The 22,984-nt window shown below is 41.8% G+C and overlaps 1 protein-coding gene across 7 annotated transcripts in view; it reads left to right on the top strand.

Annotated features, from left to right (window-relative positions):
- Positions 1–20,513, top strand: part of foxp2 (forkhead box P2) — a 102,840-nt gene extending 82,327 nt beyond the window's left edge. For 5 of the 7 annotated variants that reach the window (XM_034863024.1, XM_034863025.1, XM_034863030.1 and 2 more), the window contains 9 exons: positions 685–772; positions 2,581–2,664; positions 6,299–6,509; positions 7,673–7,776; positions 7,941–8,042; positions 10,536–10,657; positions 10,927–10,996; positions 11,964–12,289; positions 16,776–20,513. In XM_034863024.1, the coding sequence (XP_034718915.1) occupies positions 685–772; positions 2,581–2,664; positions 6,299–6,509; positions 7,673–7,776; positions 7,941–8,042; positions 10,536–10,657; positions 10,927–10,996; positions 11,964–12,289; positions 16,776–16,920 (1,252 nt within the window). In that variant the 3' untranslated portion in view covers positions 16,921–20,513. Of the gene's footprint in view, positions 1–684; positions 773–2,580; positions 2,665–6,298; positions 6,510–7,672; positions 7,777–7,940; positions 8,043–10,535; positions 10,658–10,926; positions 10,997–11,963; positions 12,290–13,585; positions 13,911–16,775 lie in introns of those variants that run through there. The other 2 variants (XM_034863029.1, XM_034863028.1) reach the window with 2 other exon arrangements.
- Positions 20,514–22,984: the final 2,471 nt, after the last annotated feature.

The raw sequence follows: 22,984 nt of genomic DNA, 5'->3' as shown, positions 1-22,984 counted from the left end.
TGTGTGTGTGTGTGTGTGTGTGTGTGTGTGTGTGCTTGTGCTTGTGTGCGCGTGTGTGTGTGCAGTTGTGTGCTTTACCAGGAATAAAGGTCTATCTTAATGGCGAGGTTCTTTTGTGTCCCACAGACGAAATCCAATCAAGACAAAAACCCTCATTGACTGTTATGGCTGTCTGACTGCCTTTTTCTTCTAATGAGGCGAACACACCAGATACATTTAATATGTCTGCTGCTGGATAATGCACCTTCAGTTGGAAGAGCTGCTTTTGTGTGTCAAATGTTGCTGGTGTTAAATTGTATGTATTGTTTTCAGTAAACGAAGAAGACAAAGCCCTTCTGCTGGGCTGGCATCTTTTATTCTCCGTAGAAAGCAGCGTTCAGGGTGGTACTGAAGTTAGCCATCTGAACTGGCGCAAGCCTATTGTCATGTTAAACATGGCACCACACACCATCATGTTACTTCTAATTACCTCATTTCAGAGTGGAACAATGGTCCCTAACATTATCCTATAGATAATTGTCCTAGTATAGAAATATTATCATTAAAACAAAACAGTGGTGAAGTTGATACTGTAATTATCATCCTCTACAATTTTGATCATGGTGAAAATGAGTAGAATTTAAAAGTTGGAATGTAACGTATTTTTTTCTCTCCCTCTCATTCTGTCCCTCCCTCCACCTCCAGGCACCTAAACAGTGAGCATGCCCTGGATGATCGGAGCACAGCCCAGTGTAGAGTCCAAATGCAAGTCGTACAGCAGCTGGAAATACAAGTAAGTTTTCTGTCAAGTAATAAAGATCAAAAACACACCTCAGTGGAGAGTTGGAAAAAAAGCTATATGTATTTTTACATCTTTTTCCATTGTCACATTCTACTAAAGTGAACTCATTTCTTAGTTAAAGTCACTTATCATCCAGTCAAAACACATTTTTTTAAAGTTATGTGAGTGAGAGAAAGGCCATACTGTGGGCTGCCTAATACTTTCAGACAAGCAGGACCTGCTGAATTCAACAAAGCCACTAAACAAAGGAATCCTCAGGCCTTACAACGAAAGCCATTATGGCTGTTTTAATTGAATTAAGCGTGTGCTTTATTTTCTCTGCTTTTATTTTTTTTTCTCGCTTTCTCTTTCCAATTAATAGCAAGTGCATCTCTCCCGGTCTGCTGTGTTAATTAACTGCACTTTGCACCTGAAGAAAGCTCAAAAGGAGGGAACTATTTTCAGTAGGTGGAGCATGACCTTATTAAGAAGTCATGCTGCCTAGATAATGAGAGCGCTGATTGAGTGACATTATTACTCAGCACTGCTGACAACTGCTGCTCTTCCTTTAGAAACAAATAGATACGCATGTTTTAAACTAAGCTCAAACAAAGTGGCAGCTGGGAATTTAGCCTGCCACTTGAAACCAGACCACCAGGCTTTGCACGATAGCATGTTTTGGGTCAGAAATAAAGGTTATTACTAAAATGGGGTAGATACTCTACTACTTACTTAGAGATCCAACTGCAACTTGTGTTATTTGCCTCCCTTGCTCTCTACTAGAGTGCCAAGGCCTGCCTGAAGCCAAGTTTTCCTCTCGCACATTGTTATTTTCTAGTCTGATAAACAGTTGGGATTAAATTGTTAGGCATCTGGTCTTAAAACTATAGCAATTCTGTTCGCTTGTAATAAAAAAAAAAAAAGAAGAAGAAACAAATAGAAAGAAAGGATTTATGTTTTTATGTCATATTATTTCTCTTTCTGTTTTGTTTTCATTGAAACACAAAGCTGTTGAAGCTCATGCTTTACAGTGTGACCAATTACAGCGATGCACTTGTGTTGTCTGTCCTGTCTCTTCTCTCCCTTTTCTTTCATTCCTTACTCCCACCATCCCTCTCATCCTCTTTTTTCTATGAGAGCCGTCACTAGTAATGAGGCCCAGCTCTGTGTATGTGTTCACCTCTGTGTGTGTGTGCACGCCTACTTGCTTGTCTGTATGTGTGTTTAGTTTGTGTGCGTGTGTGTGTGTGTGTTTGTGTGTGTGTGTGTGTGTGTTTGGTAAAGGTGCGGGGTGGGGGTGCTGAGCCTTTCACATGGTCCAGTTCCTGTCACTCCCTGTGAATTAGATTGATGATAGGCGATGGCTGGGGCCACTAACTGGACCGGGGAGGCGGGGCCGCTTGGCACCCTGTTTGGAAGACCCCTTCACCTCTCAGCAGCTGCCGGCTGCGCTCCATCCCCCTAACAGTGTCCACAGGACTTTGAGCAGACACTCAAGACCACCTAATTTATGGCCCAACTAGCTTGTTACTGTCAGTGTTTCGCTGACCTAAATCTTGCTATTGACAAAAAGATGAAATGCTATTTGTTTTGCCTGACCTATGTGCACCCTCTCATTCCCCCAGTCTCTCTAATTCTCCTTACATCACCAGCAGAACTGTTCTCTTTCTCGCATGGTTTATATGAAACCTTCTCTTTCTTCTCATTCTACCACCCCAATCTTATGTCTCAAACTCTTCATTCTCATGTCTGTTCCTCTCCTTTTTTTTCCTCTCCTCTAATCTACTAAAATGTACTCTCTCCTTCTTCTCTCTTAACAGCTTTCTAAAGAACGTGAGCGTCTTCAGGCGATGATGGCCCACTTGCACATGCGGCCCTCGGAACCCAAGTCATCTCCCAAACCAGTGAGTGCATATTGCTCTGGCTACCGTAAACAGGCCGTAAAAGAGGCCCCCACACAGAAAATGAACAGTTTAACCACCTAGCAGTTATGCCAAGTGAGTGACAGAAGATGAACGGTGGGAATGGGATTTGTAATACCTAGTTATATCTGTTTCTTATCAGGTATTGTACAACGTGAAAGGACAATAGAGTTTGGAAGTGTATTAGATGGCAGAGCGGTGGAGTCCTTGGCTAAAATGCAGGGTCATTTCTTTTTGATAGATATAATAGCCAAAACAACCTGTTGGCTGCTGATGACTGTTTGGCTCGGTGGCCCCAACAGCACTCAAAAATGAAATGAGAGAGGAGAAGATATGTCATTTTAACAATAAACACCTGAAAATTACAGCTGAGTGGTGAAGACGGTGGGATGTTGACATAAATACCCGCAGTGCGGCTGAAAGTGGTTACAGAGAAAGAAGTATCCAAAATTGTGAAAGGGGTCATAGAAGAAAGCAAATAATGTCATTCTGTATTTTCTTTCTCTTGCCTTCTACTTTTAGATTGAATGATTATAAATGCATCCCTCCCAACCAGCATATGAATTTAATATGAGGATGATGCATTTTCGCAAACACTATTTCTTTCCAGTTTTAGCCGTTTTGAAGCATTTGAGAGCAAAACATTGTTAGCGTGTTTCTGCTGCTTAGTAAGTGCCTACTTTCAATAAAATAATTTTCCTCATCACCTCTCATCATAAAATGTAGATAATCACAAGATAGCATAATTATCCCATAATTCCATCAGGAATCAAACTCCCTTTTTATTATTCAGTCTCTCTCTCTCTCTCTCTCTCTCTCTCTCTCTCTCTCTCTCTCTCTCTCTCTCTCTCTCTCTCTCTCTCTCTCTCTCTCTCTCTCTCTCTCTCTCTCTCTTTTTTTTTAAATCTTCAAAACTCCAGCTGCTTGGTTCCATCTTGTCCAATAAAGAATTTGTGGCCTATAATCCATGCCTGCAAATGAATGAATGATGCTAATGAAGTATTGCATTACATAAAGCACACATGAAAGAGCAGCTAATTGCGTTTGATTGTGGGGGCAATTCAGACAATTCTTAAACGAACAGTTAAGTCCTCAGTTTTAAGGCTCCCCCATTTTTTTTAAGGGAAGGTAAGATGAAGCTTTGGTGTGGAAGAACAACGTGTGTGTGTGAGTGTGTGTGTGCGTGCGTGCGTGAGTGCCAAAACTGTAGACATAACAAAAGAGATATGGTGGTGGATTTCAAATGACAGCATGGATTTAAGCCCAGCAGAATCACAGGTGCAGAATAGAAACAGCCAAGACATTTGACAAATGTGAGTAGGCTGTGTTAGCCTATCAGGGCTAGAAATAAGTCCTATTTTTTCATTAGTGAAGCCCAGGAACAACCAATGGCAGACAGATACAAGACACCAGTGCACTGTCTCCAATATGACCCCATTTATTCTCTGAATCGCACTTCATTAAATGCTACCTTTTGGCCATGCCATGGATGGATGGGAATCAAAGTTAGCAAGGCTGCAAGTTCTAAATAATAAGATCTCTCTCTCTCTCTCTCTCGCTCTCTGTCTCTCTCGCTCTCTCTCTCTCTCTCTCTCTCTCTGTCTCTCTCTCTGTCTCTACCTTGAGTGTGTGTTCAGATGAGCGAGAGGTGGCAAAGTGCTCACTGCTCCATCCGTTTGACTGTAATCAATTCTATTTTGCAAAAGAAATGGGATTGCATGCCTGAAAACATGTCACGCTTGTTGCTGTGTCTCATAGGTGAAGAGGCGGCAAAAAGGACAGGAAATGATGTTTTAACATTATAAATATACATGCCCCTACGCACACACAAAGGCATTTTTTCTGAATGTAATTTGCATATTTTGAGGTGGAGGAAGTTTTCTGCCATTTGGTATGTCAGTGTTTATCACATTCCCCTTCGAGGAAATGCTGTTGGTATTTCACAGTGTCTGGTTTAGGTGTGTGTTGCAGGATGCAGAGAGTGAACAGTCATTACACACATACGCTGTCATGACCTCAACAACTGAATTAAATGGCAATTGCGCACTTCCATGAAATGAATTAATATTAGTGGCCAAATATGTGCTATGTGTCATTGCCCAGTACATGGTTTTAATAATTTTTTTAGTTTACGAGAAATTGGCTGTGTATAGTCAATCAGACCTTTTGATATGTAGATGTACAGTATATACTTTCCGTAACCCCCCCAACTCTCATCCTCTGTACTCATCTGAGGCCTGTATATACAGCCAGCCCTTGTCCCAGCACATCACTGTAGTAGCTCATTACAGCTAAGTGGGCATATATAGATATCATCTGAAAACCCCTACATCCACCAGAGTATCTCAAACTTGACATTTTATCATATTTATCAACACGTGTCACAAATGACCGATACCTTCTCCTCAGCCTTCGCTCCTCCATCTCTCAGTGCTTTCGGCCCCCCATTCCCTTCCTTCTTTTAAGTCGGTTTTAATTCAAACTCTCACATTGAATGCATTCCACTTGTAGACTCACAATTAAGGCAATTTGGTTTGAATATGTAACGATGTCATTACCATTCCAACTAAATTAGCGTAGTGACTAAAAGGTCAGTTAGGAATTTTCCAGTCGGTTAGAGCCTCTCGCATGAGATTTGGGAGTCAAACGCAATAGTGGTGGTAAGGCCAGCCGATTAGCGAGCACAGTTGGCATTTGTGCCAGAGGTGACTAAAACTCTCTGGTCCCTAATGTTGAAGGAGTGGAGGAGACAAAAACAGATGGAATAGGAGTGTGTCTGGTTGTACTTCCTAATGCACTGGAAGTCTCACTGATATAGGAGGGATAAATCAACTATAACTGTAAAAATGGATTCCAGATTGTAAAAATGGATCAGATTGATCAGTATTAGTCTAATATGAATAGATAATCGACTGGATTTATCTAGCAGGGTTATTACTCTCTCTCTCTCTCTCTCTCTCTCTCTCTCTCTCTCTCTCAATCTCACTCTCACTCTCACTCTCATTCTCACTCTCATTCTCACTGCACAATCCACTCACTGGTTCTACTTGTATTAGCAAGAGTTGTGGCTGTGATGTTGCTGCCAATATGTATTACAACAGGTCCACAGTAGTCCCTTTCATACCGAAGTGGAACTTAATGACATGAGTCGGGGGTTGTGGTTCTGGACCAGGGTCGAGTAAACCCCTGTAGCCTAATTCACACCAACAGCGAACAAGGTTTTTACTAGCATTGTTTCAGTGTGAAAGGATTATGGGTGGTTGTAGTGGCGGGAGATAGAGAGGAGCGAGGGAGTGATAAATAGAGAGATAAAGAGCGATGGGGCCGGGATAACACGGAGGCTGATCGTTGGATAATCTTGAACAGCGTGCTCTAATTAGAATTCTTATGATACAATTTGGTGGTTGTAATTAGTGGAGATGGGCTGGCTCCTCTCCACGAGCCTTGTTAGTGGAAACACAGCTGTGTTAGAGAGGAGGAGAGCAGACACTCGGCTCTGTCAGAGAAACCACAAAATAATGCCTTCCTCTCTCTCCCTCTCCCTCTCCCTCACCCTCCCTCCCTCTCTCCTTCTGCCTGCTACTTGTATCGGTCTCTTTCCCACTCTCCTCCCCAGCTCAACTTGGTCTCCAGCGTCACCATGTCCAAGAACTTGCCCTCAACATCGCCTCCCAACTTACCTCAGACACCAACCACGCCCACAGCACCTATCACACCCATGGCTGCCATGCCCCAGGTGCCATCAGTACTGGGAGGAGCAAACGTCCCCAGTATGGGAGCCATGCGCAGACGCCACTCGGACAAATACTCCATGCCTCTGTCGTCAGGTAGGACCAACTACTCAGCGCTGAACACAACACAGATACACAAATATGTTCAGTCAGCGCCGACAATTTCAAGCAAATCTGTTCACATTATACTTGATTATGTGTGAATCCCTAGAAAAAGGCTACATAAAAGTCTTTTGTATATTTTTGTATTCCTAGGAAATTCACCAGATTGCTTGCGTAAAATGTGAATTGAGCCTGACACACATATACACACACACACACACACACACACACACACACACACACACACACACACACACACACACACACACACACACACACACACACACACACACACACACACACACACACACACACACACACACACAGATACATTAAATCATTGGGATATGAAATTATCTTAGTTTACATTCTGTTTCTGAATTGTGTCCCTGATTTGACTTAAAATTCAAGTCAGAATGTCAGACTCGAGCACAAAAATTTTGAATGAATAAAGGAATGAACTTCTATTCAAACAACTTTATAGTGTTGAATTAGCAAATTATATGTTCTGTACTATTAATAGTACTCAACCCATAATGGTCTTGTAGTATTTTTTTTAACACACAGCTAGTTTGTGAATATACACTCTCTCACACACACACACACACACACACACACACACACACACACACACAGAGGCATGTTGGTCTTACCAATGTGAGACGTCTGGTGGGTTTCTAAAAGCAAGCGTGTGTTTAATCACTCTATATGTAAATAGACAAGAACTTCCTCTGTGCATTAATATTACATGAATGTTAATTAAGTTCAAATAATGGTGAAAAAATACAATATTTATTACATTAAGACATTCCATGTATTAAGCTTTGCATTTTAAACGGTCCGTCTTTGATGTTTATATTTACTCTCTCTGTGTTTAGTGTGAAGACACATAAATTATTCAACTTCACCCTAACTAACTACACGGATCTCATTTTATGGATGTATTAGTGTTTAAGATCTCTCACGAGAGAGATTAATTAAAAATGCATTTTGTTAGACATAGAAAATGCTGATTTGATGTGCCCCATCTAACCCCCCCCGACCCCACCCTTCTCTTTCTCTCCCCTTCTTCCCTTTACTCTCTCCCCCATTTTAATTTGATGTAAACTTGAGTAAATGCAATACCTAAAGGAATTAAAATTTACCAATTATTTCAGGTGGTGACACAGTATTTATTTTTCCAGAGATTGCCCCAAACTACGAGTTTTATAAGAACGCAGATGTCAGACCGCCATTTACTTATGCAACCCTCATAAGACAGGTGAGTGGGAAATAAATTAACTTTGCCTGATTAGATTCAAATTAATTGCTGCATGAATCATGGCAGCTCTCGCACGCTCTTGTGTGTGTGTGTGTGTGTGTGTGTGCCTGTTTCAGTTACGTGGTCTCGTTAGTAAACCATTATTTGATGTCATCTCATTTCAGGCTATCATGGACTCTGCCGACATGCAGTTAACGCTTAATGAAATCTACAGCTGGTTCACACGCACGTTCGCATACTTCAGACGCAACGCTGCGACTTGGAAGGTAACCTCGATGACCCCTCTCTCCCACGGAACCCTCCCCCTCCACCTTGCTGTGCTCTTTCACTCCTCTTATCATAAAGACAACACCTTCATCTCGTTATAGGCAACAACAAAAAAACCTTAAGAAAGGGTTGATTTTTAACCAGCACCAATACTCTTCTCCTCTCCGTTTCTCTTAAATAGAGCCCATTCTTCTTCTTATTTATTTTATCCTTCATTCCGCCTTTTCTGTTTGGAAATGACAGCTAAAGGAATTATTCTGCCTCAGATATCGTTTTCTAAGTCGGTGCAATTAATAGCGGAGGTTTGGCGTAGAGAGGAGAGGGCTGTGCTGCACTAATTATACAGCAGCCACTCCATCATCAGCACCTTTTGTTAAGAGACACACCCCACCTCCTACTCTTGAAAACACCTTCTCTCGCATACCATTGGTTAATTAGGAAGAAAGATGGCGGTTGGCCTGTTAACCAGCTCTCAGCTGTGTGAAGCAGGAGACCAAAGATGCACGGTCACAGAAACTCACAAACACATACTCTGTTTTCAAGACAGGGGTTAAAGGTGTGTTCATGTGGACTCACAGCAGGGTGGAAAGTGAGATTTGGCCAGTCAGGGGAAGGGAGCACTCTTTATTTACCCACACAAAAGGGCCCATTTGTATATCTGTTCCGACTACTTTATTGTCCTGACTGCCTCCACAAAGATGGTAAAAAATGTCTTTTCAGCAGCACATGTTATAACCACAAGTGTGTCTGCCCGCTGATAAAGAAAGCCACAGTGTTTTATCCCATGTGTTTTAGCCCTGCACGTCATTCGTTAGCCGCCTTTAGCCTTTGTGGCTGCACAGAGGACTGGAGGGAAAACTCAACCAGCCGCTCATCAGTATGCAAGACATGGCGCGCAGCACTAGATTTAGCAAAGTGAATTAATTTGGATTTGGGATGCAAATGAGCACATGGGCTTGTGATCACCAATTCAGGAGGGCACGCAATAGGATCGGTGCCCTTTTCCAGTTTGTTAGGTACAGTACGCGCCATGTTTTGCTGTGTAATAATGTTATGACACAATGTGTTCTCAGAGGTCTTGCAGCTGTTTGCAGCACAAAACAACAACACAACCACGCAGCCCCATGCATATGTACCATTGTAAATGTGTTTTTTTTCTTTCTCGGTTTCCTAAAAAAAAGCTTCTCTGTTCCTGCAATACAAAAGCAATGATATCACAATGACATTATAAATATCTAGTCTCCCTGCCTGCATAATAACCAAGGTGATCTATTCACATCTACAGCTCCACAATTCCCTTTGTGAGCATTAGTGAGATGTTCAGCGATGGGCTTGTCATTTGATTAACAGAGAGAATTTGTTTTTGTTTTTTTTTTAAAGAAGGGAAGAAAGAAAAAATGAAAGGTAGTTTAATATCTTAGCTTCTTCACATCAGCTGAAAAGAGGGATCCGCCCCCGCACCACACACACACACACACACACACACACACACACAGACACATGCACACTTTCCTCTCTCTCTTCTTCTCTCACCCAGAAGCTTATTAGTTCTTACTATATAGCATGCATAATAAAACTGCTCATTTGCTCATTAATATTAAAATTATCATATTCAGAGCCATGGGCATTAAGATCAATCAAATCCTGGGATTTTCAGGTCAGATGCGAGATCTGCTTATGAGTTTTTTTTTCTTTCTTTTTTTATCCCTTTTTTCTGGAGAAAGAGCAGTACACACCAATCTAAGGCAGATGATAAATATGAGAGATAGGGATATTAAAGCCAAGGTTATTATTTGTAGAGTCTGATGCATGTTTTAATTATGGTCATATGGTCATAGTCATATAAAAGGGCTTTTTTCTCGTATGGTTTTCCTTATTTTGTAATTAATGAAAAGACCTTACTGGTTTATTGTATGAAAGATATGTCCTGTTTAAATTTAAGTACAGCTTTGACAATACATTTTAGAGCTGATTGTGTCATGTAAGTGTGTATTCGACACCCAATGTGATATATTTGGACATATTCAGTAGATGTCAGATACAGTTCACCTTAATCCTACTTATTCTTAAATGCTCACACACTCTCTTAAACACCCATTCTCACACACATACACACACTGACACAGGGGCCTCCTGATGACTGTCTTTTTTCTTGCAATACTGTCATCTTTAAAGCGACGTGTCCATTAAGAGAAATGCTTTTCTGGAGCAGAAAGGGTTACTGACATCACCATTATCAAGGCCGGCATTACCACTTCTGTCACCACCATAAGCCATTCGCTATGCTGATTACATCCTTTTAGCCTACTTACTCTGATTGATATGTACTGTGTGCAAGACTTGTAAGAGCATTCGCTCTCACTCAATTTTTACTAATTAAATCAATGGTGCGTGAATGTTAAGAATTTCTTCAAAATGCAAGAAAAATCAATTTCCAAGCCTCCGTTCGTTTTACCTCATCCCTCTGACCTGTGTGCCACGTCTCTCTGCAGAACGCCGTTCGCCACAACCTCAGTCTGCACAAGTGCTTTGTGCGCGTGGAGAACGTGAAGGGGGCGGTGTGGACCGTAGATGAGATGGAGTACCAGAAACGCAGGTCGCAGAAGATCACAGGGTACAAATTATTTCACCTATCCTTACATCTAGATCTAAAGGTCGATGACATCTAGGGGATCAGAGAGCCCAAATTCTGTCATCTCTTCTTGTCAAACACACCACTCTTTGTCGCCCTCTTTGTTGCTTTAACTGTACCCACTGTATAGGCTTCATGCTATGCAATTTGTTCTTTAGTTACTAATAGTTTATACATTTTCCACTTAAATTGAAAACATTATTTTGTAAGTTGCAGCATGAACTAATATTATTTGTTTCCTTCCAATGTAGAAGCCCATCACTTGTCAAGAACCTGCCCTCCAGTCTTGGTTATGGAAGTGCACTAAACGCCAGCTTACAGGTATGAACCAAAAGCCTCAGAACCCCTCTGACTCACCAGCTGCCTGTTTATTTGACTGACAGGTAGAACTACTGCCTGTCTGATTGTCCAATTGAATGACTGAATGGTCGGCGTGAACAATAGAGCTCGACATTAGTACGCACACACATAAGAGCGGGCAAGTTTTCTTTCCAATTCAGGCTTCTGTCTCTTACTCTGCTTGTGTGTTTCTGTATCTCTTTTCTCACACCTTCCTCTCACTCTCATCTTCTCTCACACCTTCCTCTCTCTCATCTTTCTCCTTCCCCCTCTCTTTCCTGAACACCGTCAGACTCAGAAGGCCACCCTGTGGTCAAAACAGGAAGCAACTCTCCCTCTTTCTTTTCATTCCTTTTCCCTCCTTTCAGCTGTGGCAGCCACTCCAGATTGATAGTGGCATTTGCAAATGCAAGGGCATCTGCATTAATATTTATCTAAGCTGTCATAAATGGTTTGGCTTCATAGTGTACACCGGTGAGGTGCTCATGGCAAAAACTTTAAAAATTTAATCACTGTATATAACTTTAATGCGCAGCAGGCGAAAGTGTCAGGAGTTTTTATTATTTCGATTTCAAAGTTTTGGGTGACTTTTGTTTTTAATAGCCACACCACACAAGGGCATGTGAACAGCAGCTGGGGGAGGTAGTTGTCAGCAAAGTATCTCAGGGGGAAATGTAGCCTGCAACAGAATAAAAAAAACTTTAGCATTAGACATCTGTTTTAATTATTACTATGTTAAATCATATTATTATTATTAAGCTTCCCCTCCCTCCTTCCATACACTTTACCTGCCTCCTTCTTTTTACACTCTTGAACTCCTTTACCCGTTTTGATATGATTATGCCCTCACAAGCTTCCTCCATCTTCATTCACCTTTAATGTAATAGTCCAACCTTCATTTAAACTCTTATCCTCATTGTGTATTTCTCCTTTTGCCTCTGTCCTGCAGGCTGCCCTGGCAGAGACCTCCCTGCCTTTGCTGGGGACCCCCGGCCTCATGACCAGCGGCTCCACGATGGGAGGCAGCTGCCACGGCCTCCTCGGTGGAGACCCCTCCATCTTGACGGGCGGAAGTCCGCCCGGGTTGTTGGGAGGGAGTCCACCTGGACTTTTGGGCGGGAGTCCACCGGGACTGATGGGTGGCAGCCCCCCAGGTAGGCTGAGCGGCAGCCCCCCCACACTGATGCATTCCGCCCACGAGGGTCTCAACGGTTCACTCGACCACCTGGACACCAACGGACATGGCAGCCCCGGATACTCCCCACCAGTACACATGTGAGTACCCACAGATTACCCCTGCAACTGTGTGTAGTACTGTATGCATTGCTTCCACGCACAAACTTGAATGCATAATTACATGATAATTAGGGCTCATTATTTTTATTTTTGGAATGTAATTTGTTGGTGGTAATGTGATTATAATGAAAAATTAGTCAAAACAAAGTTGTCATATGAAAATAAGAATGTCAACCAACAAAGTGAACCCATTAACCCAGACTCCCTTCCTGCCTACTCACTACAGTATTTGAGAGATAATTGTATCATATGCAGACTCACACAGACTCGCACATCTCAGGTTTGGCCGAGAATGCAAGCACATGTTCAACCCCCCCCACCTCCACTCCTACACTGAATTCACTCGCTGTCCTTATGCCCTTTGTTAGTTTAATTGCCTGATATTTAACCCACAGTACCACTATGTTCTTCAGTATACCACGACCCGAGGGCAAGGTTCAGTTTCCAGTATGTATTATATCACAAGCAGACTTCCCCCTCTGTCTCTGCTGTGGTAATTTCAATGGCACTTTGCTAATACCTGAGGTGAGCCTGACGTTTTGATAACAGTTAGTATTAATTCTATAAATAGGCTCTCTTACACATTCATCTTTAATTACACCACTGTCTGCATTATAGGGATTTGGCTGCTATATTTTAATGCCAGACTGTACCTATTAGTATTGAGCAAGTGTAACATTAATTACTTTTAAAAAAAAATCTCTCCCTTTCTCATCTCTTTTTAATGGTGCTGAGAGAGAGAGTGTGCAAAAGAGAGAAAAAAAAAAAAAAAACTCATGTGAGTTTTAAGAATGTCTGAAACAGCCTGAGCCAGTGATGCCACACGGGTCTGCGTGCTCACTGTGGTGAAAGTAGCATGCAGGGAAACACACACACACACTCTTACAAGGCACATTCTGAGACAAACCGAAATTACACGTTCATGATTCTCATCCACTGTCCATCAATGCTCATGTTGCAAAGTAAGCCGACATTAGCTAACCACTTCTGTAATGGATAAAGGATGCACTGAGGCTCCGTGCCTCTCTTTGAGTGTATCTGTGAGAACAGAACAGTGTTTGCTTAGCCATACTAGACGTCTATACATTAATCTATTCGGACGTGTTTACCCCTCTCTGAAATGGGGTGTTAAGTGGAGCAAATCTGCCCGGCCCGAGACAGAAACCACGCCACTCCCTCAGGTCATTTAACTTTTAGTAACCGGACAGCATTGACTTTCTCTTTCTTGCTTGCTTGCTTCCTCTTCTCCCGGCTATGCCTCTTTGACACCAACAGCGAGTGGCTACGGAGGAAGAGATGCATCCATCCATCCCTCCCTGCCTCCATCACCGCCTGCCTTTACACAGCCTCGACAGCCTCAAAATGGAAGAAATGTGTTTTCCATAACTGGCTTTTCCAGGATGTTGTTTAAATAATGGAGTGGCTTGTAGCACTAAACTAAATAGAACATCGCCTTAAAGGCCTTTCTCAAGAGAGGGCTCCTCAGCACAACCAAGTCGATCCAACAATTAGACAAACCACTGCTTCCCCTCAGCGTCTGAAGGTTAATGCTATCTGCTTAACCGCAAACCAGATGGCCCCGGGCCATGCTGAGTGTGTGCATGTGCAATACACTCATTCACGCCTTAAGGGCTATGCTTAAAAGAAATAGTACTGTACGCCAGGAAGGACTTCGCTGCTGTGAATTCAGTGTTTCCAATGTGAGCAAATTAGCAACTTCACACAAGAAGAAAATGACCAGAGTAGAATATTTATTTCTAGAAACGGTCATTCTGTACTCACATAAAAGCGGGAAAATAATCAATTTAATATCACTATATTTTGTCTTGCGCTGTCACATCTAATACTTTGGTGACCACCCCTCTTTGATGTTAGTTAATGAATCACAATGAGATGTTATGAATGTCTTTGAATGCCCCCTCAGTCCTCACCCATGCCTTCGCCCGCCTTTCCTGCCCCACACTAGCTCTCCTGTCCCCCAACCTACCATTAGCCCCGTGGACTAATTACCTTATTTGCATCCCCGACATACCTCTGCATGATTGCTGGTGCTAATCTCCAATTGATGGGAGAGCAGGCATCTCGAGAGCACGCACACATACACGCAAAGCACCACATATTTATTTCACCGCAAAGTCCAGCGTTTACTCCGGAGTGACTCAATAATGGCGGCTGGCCATTAAGTACTAAATGGCTCATCCACATATTTTAATAAAGTGTCAGAAAGCTCAGGCCTGTGAATATGGTTCTGCATATTTTTCTTCAAAGCTCACACAAACAACTTAAGAGCTGTACATCAGAATAACAGGAGAACATTGGTAAGCAATATATACAGGTGTATAATGCAATATATATGTGGTTGTAAGCAGAGTAGTGTTATTAATGTATTTGTCAACAAATAGTATGGGCTCCCTTTAGTGGAGCCTGGTATGTAAACATAATACTGAAAAAAATGAAAACAAGTGACATTTTTATTCATAGAAATTGCAATTGTTGACTACTGATGTACAGGTAGTAATCACATAGCAGTTAATTATAGTTGGGACAACTACATTTTAATGTGTTATAAACCATTTATTCAATGTTTTTATGCTGCCTATGAATTCAAAATAGAGGGACTTAAAGCAAAGTGTAACTATGTACTTTTATCCACCAAATCATTTTGTTGGTGGTTTAAATGTTACGCTTAGGAAAGTATTAAAGATAACTATATAAAAAAACCAAACAAATGTTTTATCATTTAGTCTATAAAATGCCATCAAATAGGTTAGTTAATAGTCAAAATGGAAATATTAATATAAATAAGTGTAGCCAATACCCACGTTTGAAAAGCTGAAGGCAGAGAATGTTTGGCATTTTTCATCATCCACGGATCTGAGACCTCTTAGCATCTGTAAGTATTTTATTAAAGGACATGAAAGAATTAAAATGAGTACGTTCTAATAACACTGCGTTTTACAAAATAACATGAGCAATGAATTAATTTCTTGATTAAAAAAAAGTCTTTTCATTCAGTAGAGTCAGCAGAGATAGTTTCTGTTTGTGCAACCTCTGTCCGAGGCGTTTCTCTTCAGCCCCTCACTGCCTCCATGAATCTGAGGTGCAGAGACAGACCTATTCATCCCTCCGCTTGCATCCTGCTAAGATCGGCCTCCTTTCTTCATCCCACCACATCAGCATTAATTTACAGTATTTGGCTCTGAATATTAAAGTCATCGGTACCTTTTAAAATTCCTTTCAAATTCAAAGGGCCCCTGCTCTCCCCCCCCCCCCTTCCAGGAGAGAGGCTATGAGACGCGTCCTAACGTACCACCACTTGATAAGTCTCCCTGTCGCTCCCCTCTCTCCTCTTTCAAACTCTAGGGGGATTTTCTGATGCATCCGATGTGTCAGAAATAATTAGGTTTTGTCAGATTTATCATCGTGGCACAAACCCCTTTCCCAGACTAGGGCCCCAGAACATGTTATTCCTTGTTTGTGTGTGACAGCATTATTATTCTTTTTAGTCGCCCAACACTTTTCTTCTTCCGCCCACTTCTCTGTTGTTCTGAAGGCAGAGGCGTCCTGCTCACTGCTGCTGCTTCCTGCCCAGCGCTTATTGACAGCGGCTAAAGATATTCATCCATTTAGAGTTAAAAACATGTATCATGGTGTCCGAGCGAACTGCCGGGGCTGAAGTTGATTAATGGCAGAACCTAGCTGCCGGTTTTTCCTCTTGAGGAGCGACATGCACATCCCCTGCATATTAACGAGTGGCTGCGCTTTCTATTAACTAGATAAAAAAGCCTCTCCTCTGCCTTTGCTCCAGGGGGCTCAGGGATGAAAAATTCTCCATTATTTATCATGTGGCCTGTTTCTCTCCCCCCCCCCCTTTCCATTTTTTCCCTTTTTCATGTATTTCAACCTGGTGTCATCAGTAAACTTTTAAATGCCAAACATGTCTGGAACATCACAGCTTATCAGCCTTACAGGGGCCATGTTTTTCATGCAATTTTCATGCGCTTACTTACAGTAGACGTGAGGCATCATGTCGAATTAGCGTCTTGCAAACAACATGGTTGTTACCCTGACTAGGTAATGCATGTATGGGCTGTTATACGCCTGTTTTTAGATACAGCAAAATATTTACCTGTGAGCTGAACACCACATTGTGTATTCCATGTGCAGAAAAGGGAATTAAAGACTATAAACCCTTTCTCTCTTATTATACATTATTATTTTGTAGTGGTAATAATTAGCATTTCTATATTTTCTTTCTGTTTAATTTTGCAGGTCATTTAATAAATATAATTATAATACATCATGTTATTGTTATTATTATTATTATTATTACACAAGTCTTTGCTAGGTACAAAATCACCTAACTTCCAACGACGTGGGGGGCAAACAAGTGCTATTGGCTGCAGGAATTTGTCACAAAACATAACAAAGTCTGACATTTATCGTCAATGTGATTGTGTCACAGGCCACCCATTCACGTGAAGGAGGAGCCACTTAACATGGATGACGATGACTGTCCGATGTCACTGGTGACAACAGCCAATCACAGTCCAGAGCTGGACGATGACCGGGAGCTGGAGGAAGGGAACTTATCGGAAGACCTGGAGTGACTAGGATACAGTTTTTGGTCGACCTTTCCCTTCCCCCAGCCGCACTGTTTCTCTCACACAGACCTCCTGCAAAACCAGAAACCACTCCACAGTCCAAGCAACCACAGCTGACTCTCTCTTCTGTCTCTCTCACCACTGGGACTATTTATTGAGCATGCATCCGGAAGGAGACCGGTCCAAAGGAACTCTTCGTTGCAGCCCTTTGGGATCCCCAAACATGACAGGCATGAGATGTCTGATTAAAAGAATTAACTCTTTGAGACCTATTTCATTAGAGATGGCGTGGCCACATACAGTACAAGGATGATAGACTCATGGATGGGGGGTGGGGGGGACATGAAACAAATGAGCAAATCATGTTCCGTTGAAAGCTAGCGGCCTCATATACTGCCAAAAAGGAAGACGTTTTATGTTTGTGAATAATCCAAGCCCCAGTAGTTGTTCATGTCTAGAGACAATTGCTGGTTCAATTCAAGTTGTTGCTTTGTTATCATTTGCACAGGAGTAGTCTCAGAAATTTGTGTCACTGCCTGTATGTTGCTACTATTATGAAAACCAGTATATAATTTTGGCTTCTTTTTTTAACCATCGTTAATTTCCAAATCTGATTTTAGACACCACCAACTGTATATGCCATTCCCTGAATCACACCAATAACAGAACTGCGGTACCAAGACCATTGTTGCAACTGTCCAGAAAAAAAAGAAGAACGAAAAAAAGTTGGCTTCCAGTCTAATATCTATTTGTGGGGAAAAAAAGCTGGAAATTAAGTTGGGGGGGGATAATAGTTTGTATAAAGCACCATTTACAAAACAAATGCATTTCTGCATAATTTTCTTCTTGCTGTTCTCTTTACCTCCTCGTTCTAAAGCTTTGTCTACCTGCAAACAGTCACAGGCAACAGCTAGAAACCAAAGCCAACACTAGCAATGGCCAATAGCTTATAGACAGAAGCCACCAAACTCCTCTTGGTCCGTCTTCTGTGACTTTAAACTAGTACAAAGAGAAGCTTTTGTTCCGCAAACTACCTTTGAATAACCTCTGGGATTGTTTCATTTAGCCCTATACAAAGATGATCACGAGAAAGCGAGAGGGGGAAATACATGCTGATTTTGATGTGTAATTTGATAACTCATAGAAGTCCACTGTGGAGATGTTCTGCCAGACGTGCTGTAGGTAAAAGGTGATGTGATATTTGAACTGCAGGCATTTTTGTGCTGGTGATCTGACTGGTAGAGAGCAGCTAACTGTAAAAGTGGATCATGACCAAAACAAACCATTTGTGTATTCAATGGAAGTGCAGAAGCATTGTTGTTTTGCATATATATTTACTTTGTGTTATGCATTACACATCAGACGTCATTGTTTTCTTTTATTTTCATGATTTTTTTCTAACCTGGTGAATATGTAATGTTCTAAGTGGGACTGTCAAAATAATGTCACGTCTTATTTCCGTGGCGGTTTTGTTTCCGAGCCGCGTTGAAACCGAAACTGAAAACATCGCTAACCAAACATGAAAAATATCTAGTGAAGCCAAATAAGTCATAATTTCAAGTTGATATGAAATGGCTTGGTTACCATGTAAAAGCAAATAATAATAGCCATTTCAGAAGAGGATATCTAAGGTGAAAGGTAACCTTTTCTAGGTGATATTTGCTTTAACGTCATCAAATACTCATTGTGTGGTTCCTAGCTTCTAATTTCTATATAGATACAACTGGTGTTAGCACTGATGTACTCTGTATAGGTAACCAGCTTTTTATAACACACTTGGTATTAAACCAGACTAAAGAGAAGTAGTTATTGTGGAGACTACGCCCCATCATTTACTTCACAGCTAATGTCATCTAGAAAAGTGTTGTTGCTTTAAAGGTCATTTCTGTTTTCAGTAAACCAAAGTTACACAAAATTCTGCCTCCTCTTGTATGGGATAAAGAAATGCTAAAACAACTATACACACACACACACACCCTGTCAGTGACTAGCATACATGCGCACAAACAGACACACACAGACCCTGAGCTTTTGGTCTGCCAACCTTCTTGTTTCGGTTTAGCTCTCCAGCTGCAAAAAATGTATGCTGTCAAAGAACCGACGAGTTGCTTTGTATTGTGCTGTAACGACCAAAATTTCCACTGTGCATATGTTGTTTTCTAGTGTGGTGCCAAGCCAAGGAATTGGCTGTAAGAGCTTAAAACACAGACACGTGCAGGACTGTACAAACACACAGCATGTGACGTACACACACACACACACACACACATCCATGCCAGTTCCACGTCAAGAGGTTACTGGGCCCAGGAACAAACCTTATCCCTTCAATACTTAGCTGGAGTCAGCAAAATGACTTGAAGACGACGTTCTTAATAATCTTATCACACCAAATAAAAAGGACACTGCGTCTTTCTTTAAAAAAAAATAAGAAAAAAAGGGTTCTCCCACTCACCCAAAAAGGCTTTCTAAAAGCTTCTACCTCTGCACAAGAAATTCAGAACAATTATGACGGATTGCACGAGTTATTAGAATGCCACAAGAGCTGTTACATTTTACTACGCTTGTCTCATAGGACGTGGCTCAAACCAACGTTTACATTCCCTGCGTCAAGATATGGAAGATTTGCATTGTAATAGGTTGTCCTCAAACATTTGTAGAATGATAATGTATAGATTACCTGTAAGGGAATATTGTGTTTTAAAAATGCATGTCTAAAAATCATTTGGTGGACTGGAAACAAGAACCAATAAAAAGAATATAATAAAAATCATCGGGACGATGGCCTAAATGTACGTACAATGCATAGGAGTGCGTTACCTCAGATATACAGTTTTGGGAGGGATAAAACCTGTCAGCCACAGAATGCATATTACCTGTAGATTTGCATGGGTTTTGTATAAATTAAGTAAAAAAAAAAAGTCTAAAATAGTTGCTTGCACATAATACCAGAAAGACCTCCAGAACTGCGATCTGCTCCTCCACTAGATTTTAGGATTGTCTGGATTTTCTGGGTTGATTTTGTCTGTATTTTGATAACTGTGCATACTTATGTAAAAAAAATGTTGGTGGACCCATAAATTTACCAGACTTTTTTCTAAGAGGAAAAAAAAATCTCAGTGTTTCTTTTCTGACTTACCTGAATTTTTACTGTTTCTCTCTCATTGCTCGCTAAGAATAGCAAACCTGCTTTTTCTGCATCTGCTTTGCGTAGCTGTAAGGCTTAACCTAATGTGTGTATTTATTGCTTGTACCTCTGTGCATACTTTATGAAGCATTATGTCTGGCAGTTGAGTCATGTATCCTTTCTACTGCTATCCTCTAATAATTGGGAATATGATCCCCCTATGTATACAGTAAATTGGGACTGTAGCAAACATATGTTTATGTAATTGGTGAAAACTTTTCTTTGATTTAATTTCCTTTTGAGATTCAACTACTTTTTTTGATACTTTTCATTACTGTGTACTGTGTCCATACGTTAAAGGTTCTCTGACATTAGAAGGTCATGGTTGAGAATTGTAACAGACGTTATTATTTTCTGTATTCATGGCATTTCACTGCTGAATAAAATAAAGGACCAAAACTTGGAAATTTGAAAAGCAGCTGTCTACGTCCGGCTTCAGAGAGTACATTTTTCCCTCCACTGTTACACATTTATCTCTAATTCTACAAAGGCACAGCCATTAAAATTGAGCACATTTTAACGTTTCAGGAGCTGCTTCTTCAGAGATGTGAAGGAAGGGCTTGGGAAAAAAAAACAATTAAAGTTTAATGTATATGTTACAGGGCTTTGTTCCAGTTTCCAGCACCTAGAGTCTTGTTTAGACGTGTGGGACAAGGCGGTGCATTGCCCACCCCTCTGGACCTGTAATGGGTTTAGCCTTTGTATGATTCAAGCCCACTGCTTTCATGTACCACACTCTTGTCCCAGTACTGTTGTGTACCTTTGAAAGGCTTTTGTAAGAAGTGACTTACCCAACTATAGGCTCCATTTCTTGGCAACATACTGAAAGAGTGGTTTTGAAGCAAACCACACTGTTAAGTCTATCTGAAAAAACAATCTGCCTTATTACCATTGAGGTTCTGCATCATGTAGAGAAAACAAAGATGTGAAATTTCATCCATTTTCCATCCATCTTCAAGACAGCAGTTTCCTCCTGACACTTCAAAAGAAAAAGAAAAAAGCACGCCTTTTAGCCTTTCGATTGATGGATGTTGACTGATAAAACGCTATGACAGGCCGTGTTGCTAAATCAACTCCAGCAGGCCTACCACACCTTGTCGGTCATGGAGCAGCCACACACTGACACCCTCATTGAGATTCAAACTGAATCTACCATGACCAATAGGTTGCCCATTAGCTCGTCTGTATGCCGAGAGCCTTCTACACGTTCCAAAGGGTGCTCTGGGATGTCGTGGGACCCTTTGAATCATGTCCGCTGGTCATTTAATCGTAACGCTGATGCATGTTCTTTTTTCTTACCATATGATGTCCCGTGAGAGGTCAGAACAACAGCGTTTTCATAAAGGCGCAAAGACACATTTCTTCCCCCCCCCCCCCCCCCCCCCCCCCCCCCCCCCCCCCCCCCCCCCCCCCCCCCACACACCCCCCAATGACAGTCCCAGGCATCAGCCATGGCAGGCTCCTGTTATCTCCTCAGCAATGGCGTTCCAGAGCATTAGCTAGCTCGCAAGGCCCTCGTCTTCTGTGCTATTTATGCACTTGGAAGTGTTTGTGAATTCAAGTGAGGGATCGCATACGGAGTGCAACAAGGGCTGCTGTGTACTACACAACATCAGAGGCAGCTCCGGCATTAAAGTGTGAGAGCGCCTGCTATAGACCCTTCTTTCAAAGGCCATGAAATAATAATGGGTTGTGGTTAGAGAGGTATCCGTGAGTCACACTGGCTGCTTTTCATAAAGTGGAGTTATTTACAGTATGATGAATAAAAGAAAGGGTAGCTGGTGGTGCAAGCTTTTTCCACATGAATGGTGGAGGGAAAAGAAGTCCCTTTAATATCCAGTGGCAGAGTGTGTGTACTAGCGGAGTGGTTGGGAAACAGAGAATGCACTGAAATGTGAATTAATCTTTTGAAAAAGTGAGTGAATTGGAAGCTTTAATGCAATAGTTCAACATCGTTGGAAATAAGCTAATTCACTTTGAGTCTAAGGTGAGAAGATCGATACCGTCATGTTTGTGGAGTGAGGTATCAATCTTCTCGTCCAACTGTCGGGATAAAGTGTGTGAGCATGTTTTGTGCAAACTCTTCCTTGAACTTGCTGACATAATAGATCTCAGTAAATCTCAGTACAACATCTTACATCCCGCCCTTCTTAATTAGATCCTGGCATCATTCATTTCATCTCCAACACTGACCAATTAGGTCAATTTATGAACCGTCCCCTTCTGGGATTGGGTGGTAAATATCTCCAGTCTTGCAGTTTATTGATTAAGAGTGCCAACTCTCTCGCTCTCTTTTTGTCTTTTTCTTCCTCTCCCCACCCCTTCTGACCTGACGAAGCGTGTCACCTCCCTAGAAGACCCTCGCCCCCAGGCTGCAAAATTGCCTGCTAAATAGTCCGAGGCAATGGCAACGCTAATTGAGATCATCATTATTATAATTGCGAGCCCTGAAAAGCGCGTCTTAAATAATTTGCATTGCTCTCAAGTTGATATTGGACACAGTGCAAAAATAATTGCATAGCTCGGAGGCATGATGCTTGATTCGGTGGTGGGCGAGGGGACTCTTGCGCCAGCTCCCTGCCCCACCCGGCTTCCAGTAACTGCCCAGCCGGTGCCGAATCGGGTGCCACAAGGCGTTGTGCTCCATGTCAAATGCCTTCAGACGAGTCACGTGTTTGTCGCAACAGGAGCAGTGGATTTTTTGGTCAGGTTGTGATTTGGCCCACTTTTATGTTAAGAATCTTCCTTGTTGAGAACTCCCAGTCAGCAAAGTTCCCCTCAAAGTCCCCAGGACTTTCAGAACAAGAACAAAAATTCCACTGTGATCAGACTGCTTTAATGCTTGTCCCAGTGGTGTGTTTTCCACTGGTCACTGTGTTTCAATGT

This window comes from Etheostoma cragini, chromosome 23 (genome assembly GCF_013103735.1).
Source record: "Etheostoma cragini isolate CJK2018 chromosome 23, CSU_Ecrag_1.0, whole genome shotgun sequence".
Lineage (NCBI taxonomy): Eukaryota > Metazoa > Chordata > Actinopteri > Perciformes > Percidae > Etheostoma > Etheostoma cragini.
The sequence above is the reverse complement of the archived record's forward strand: the minus strand, read 5'-3'. Positions and strand labels throughout refer to the sequence as shown.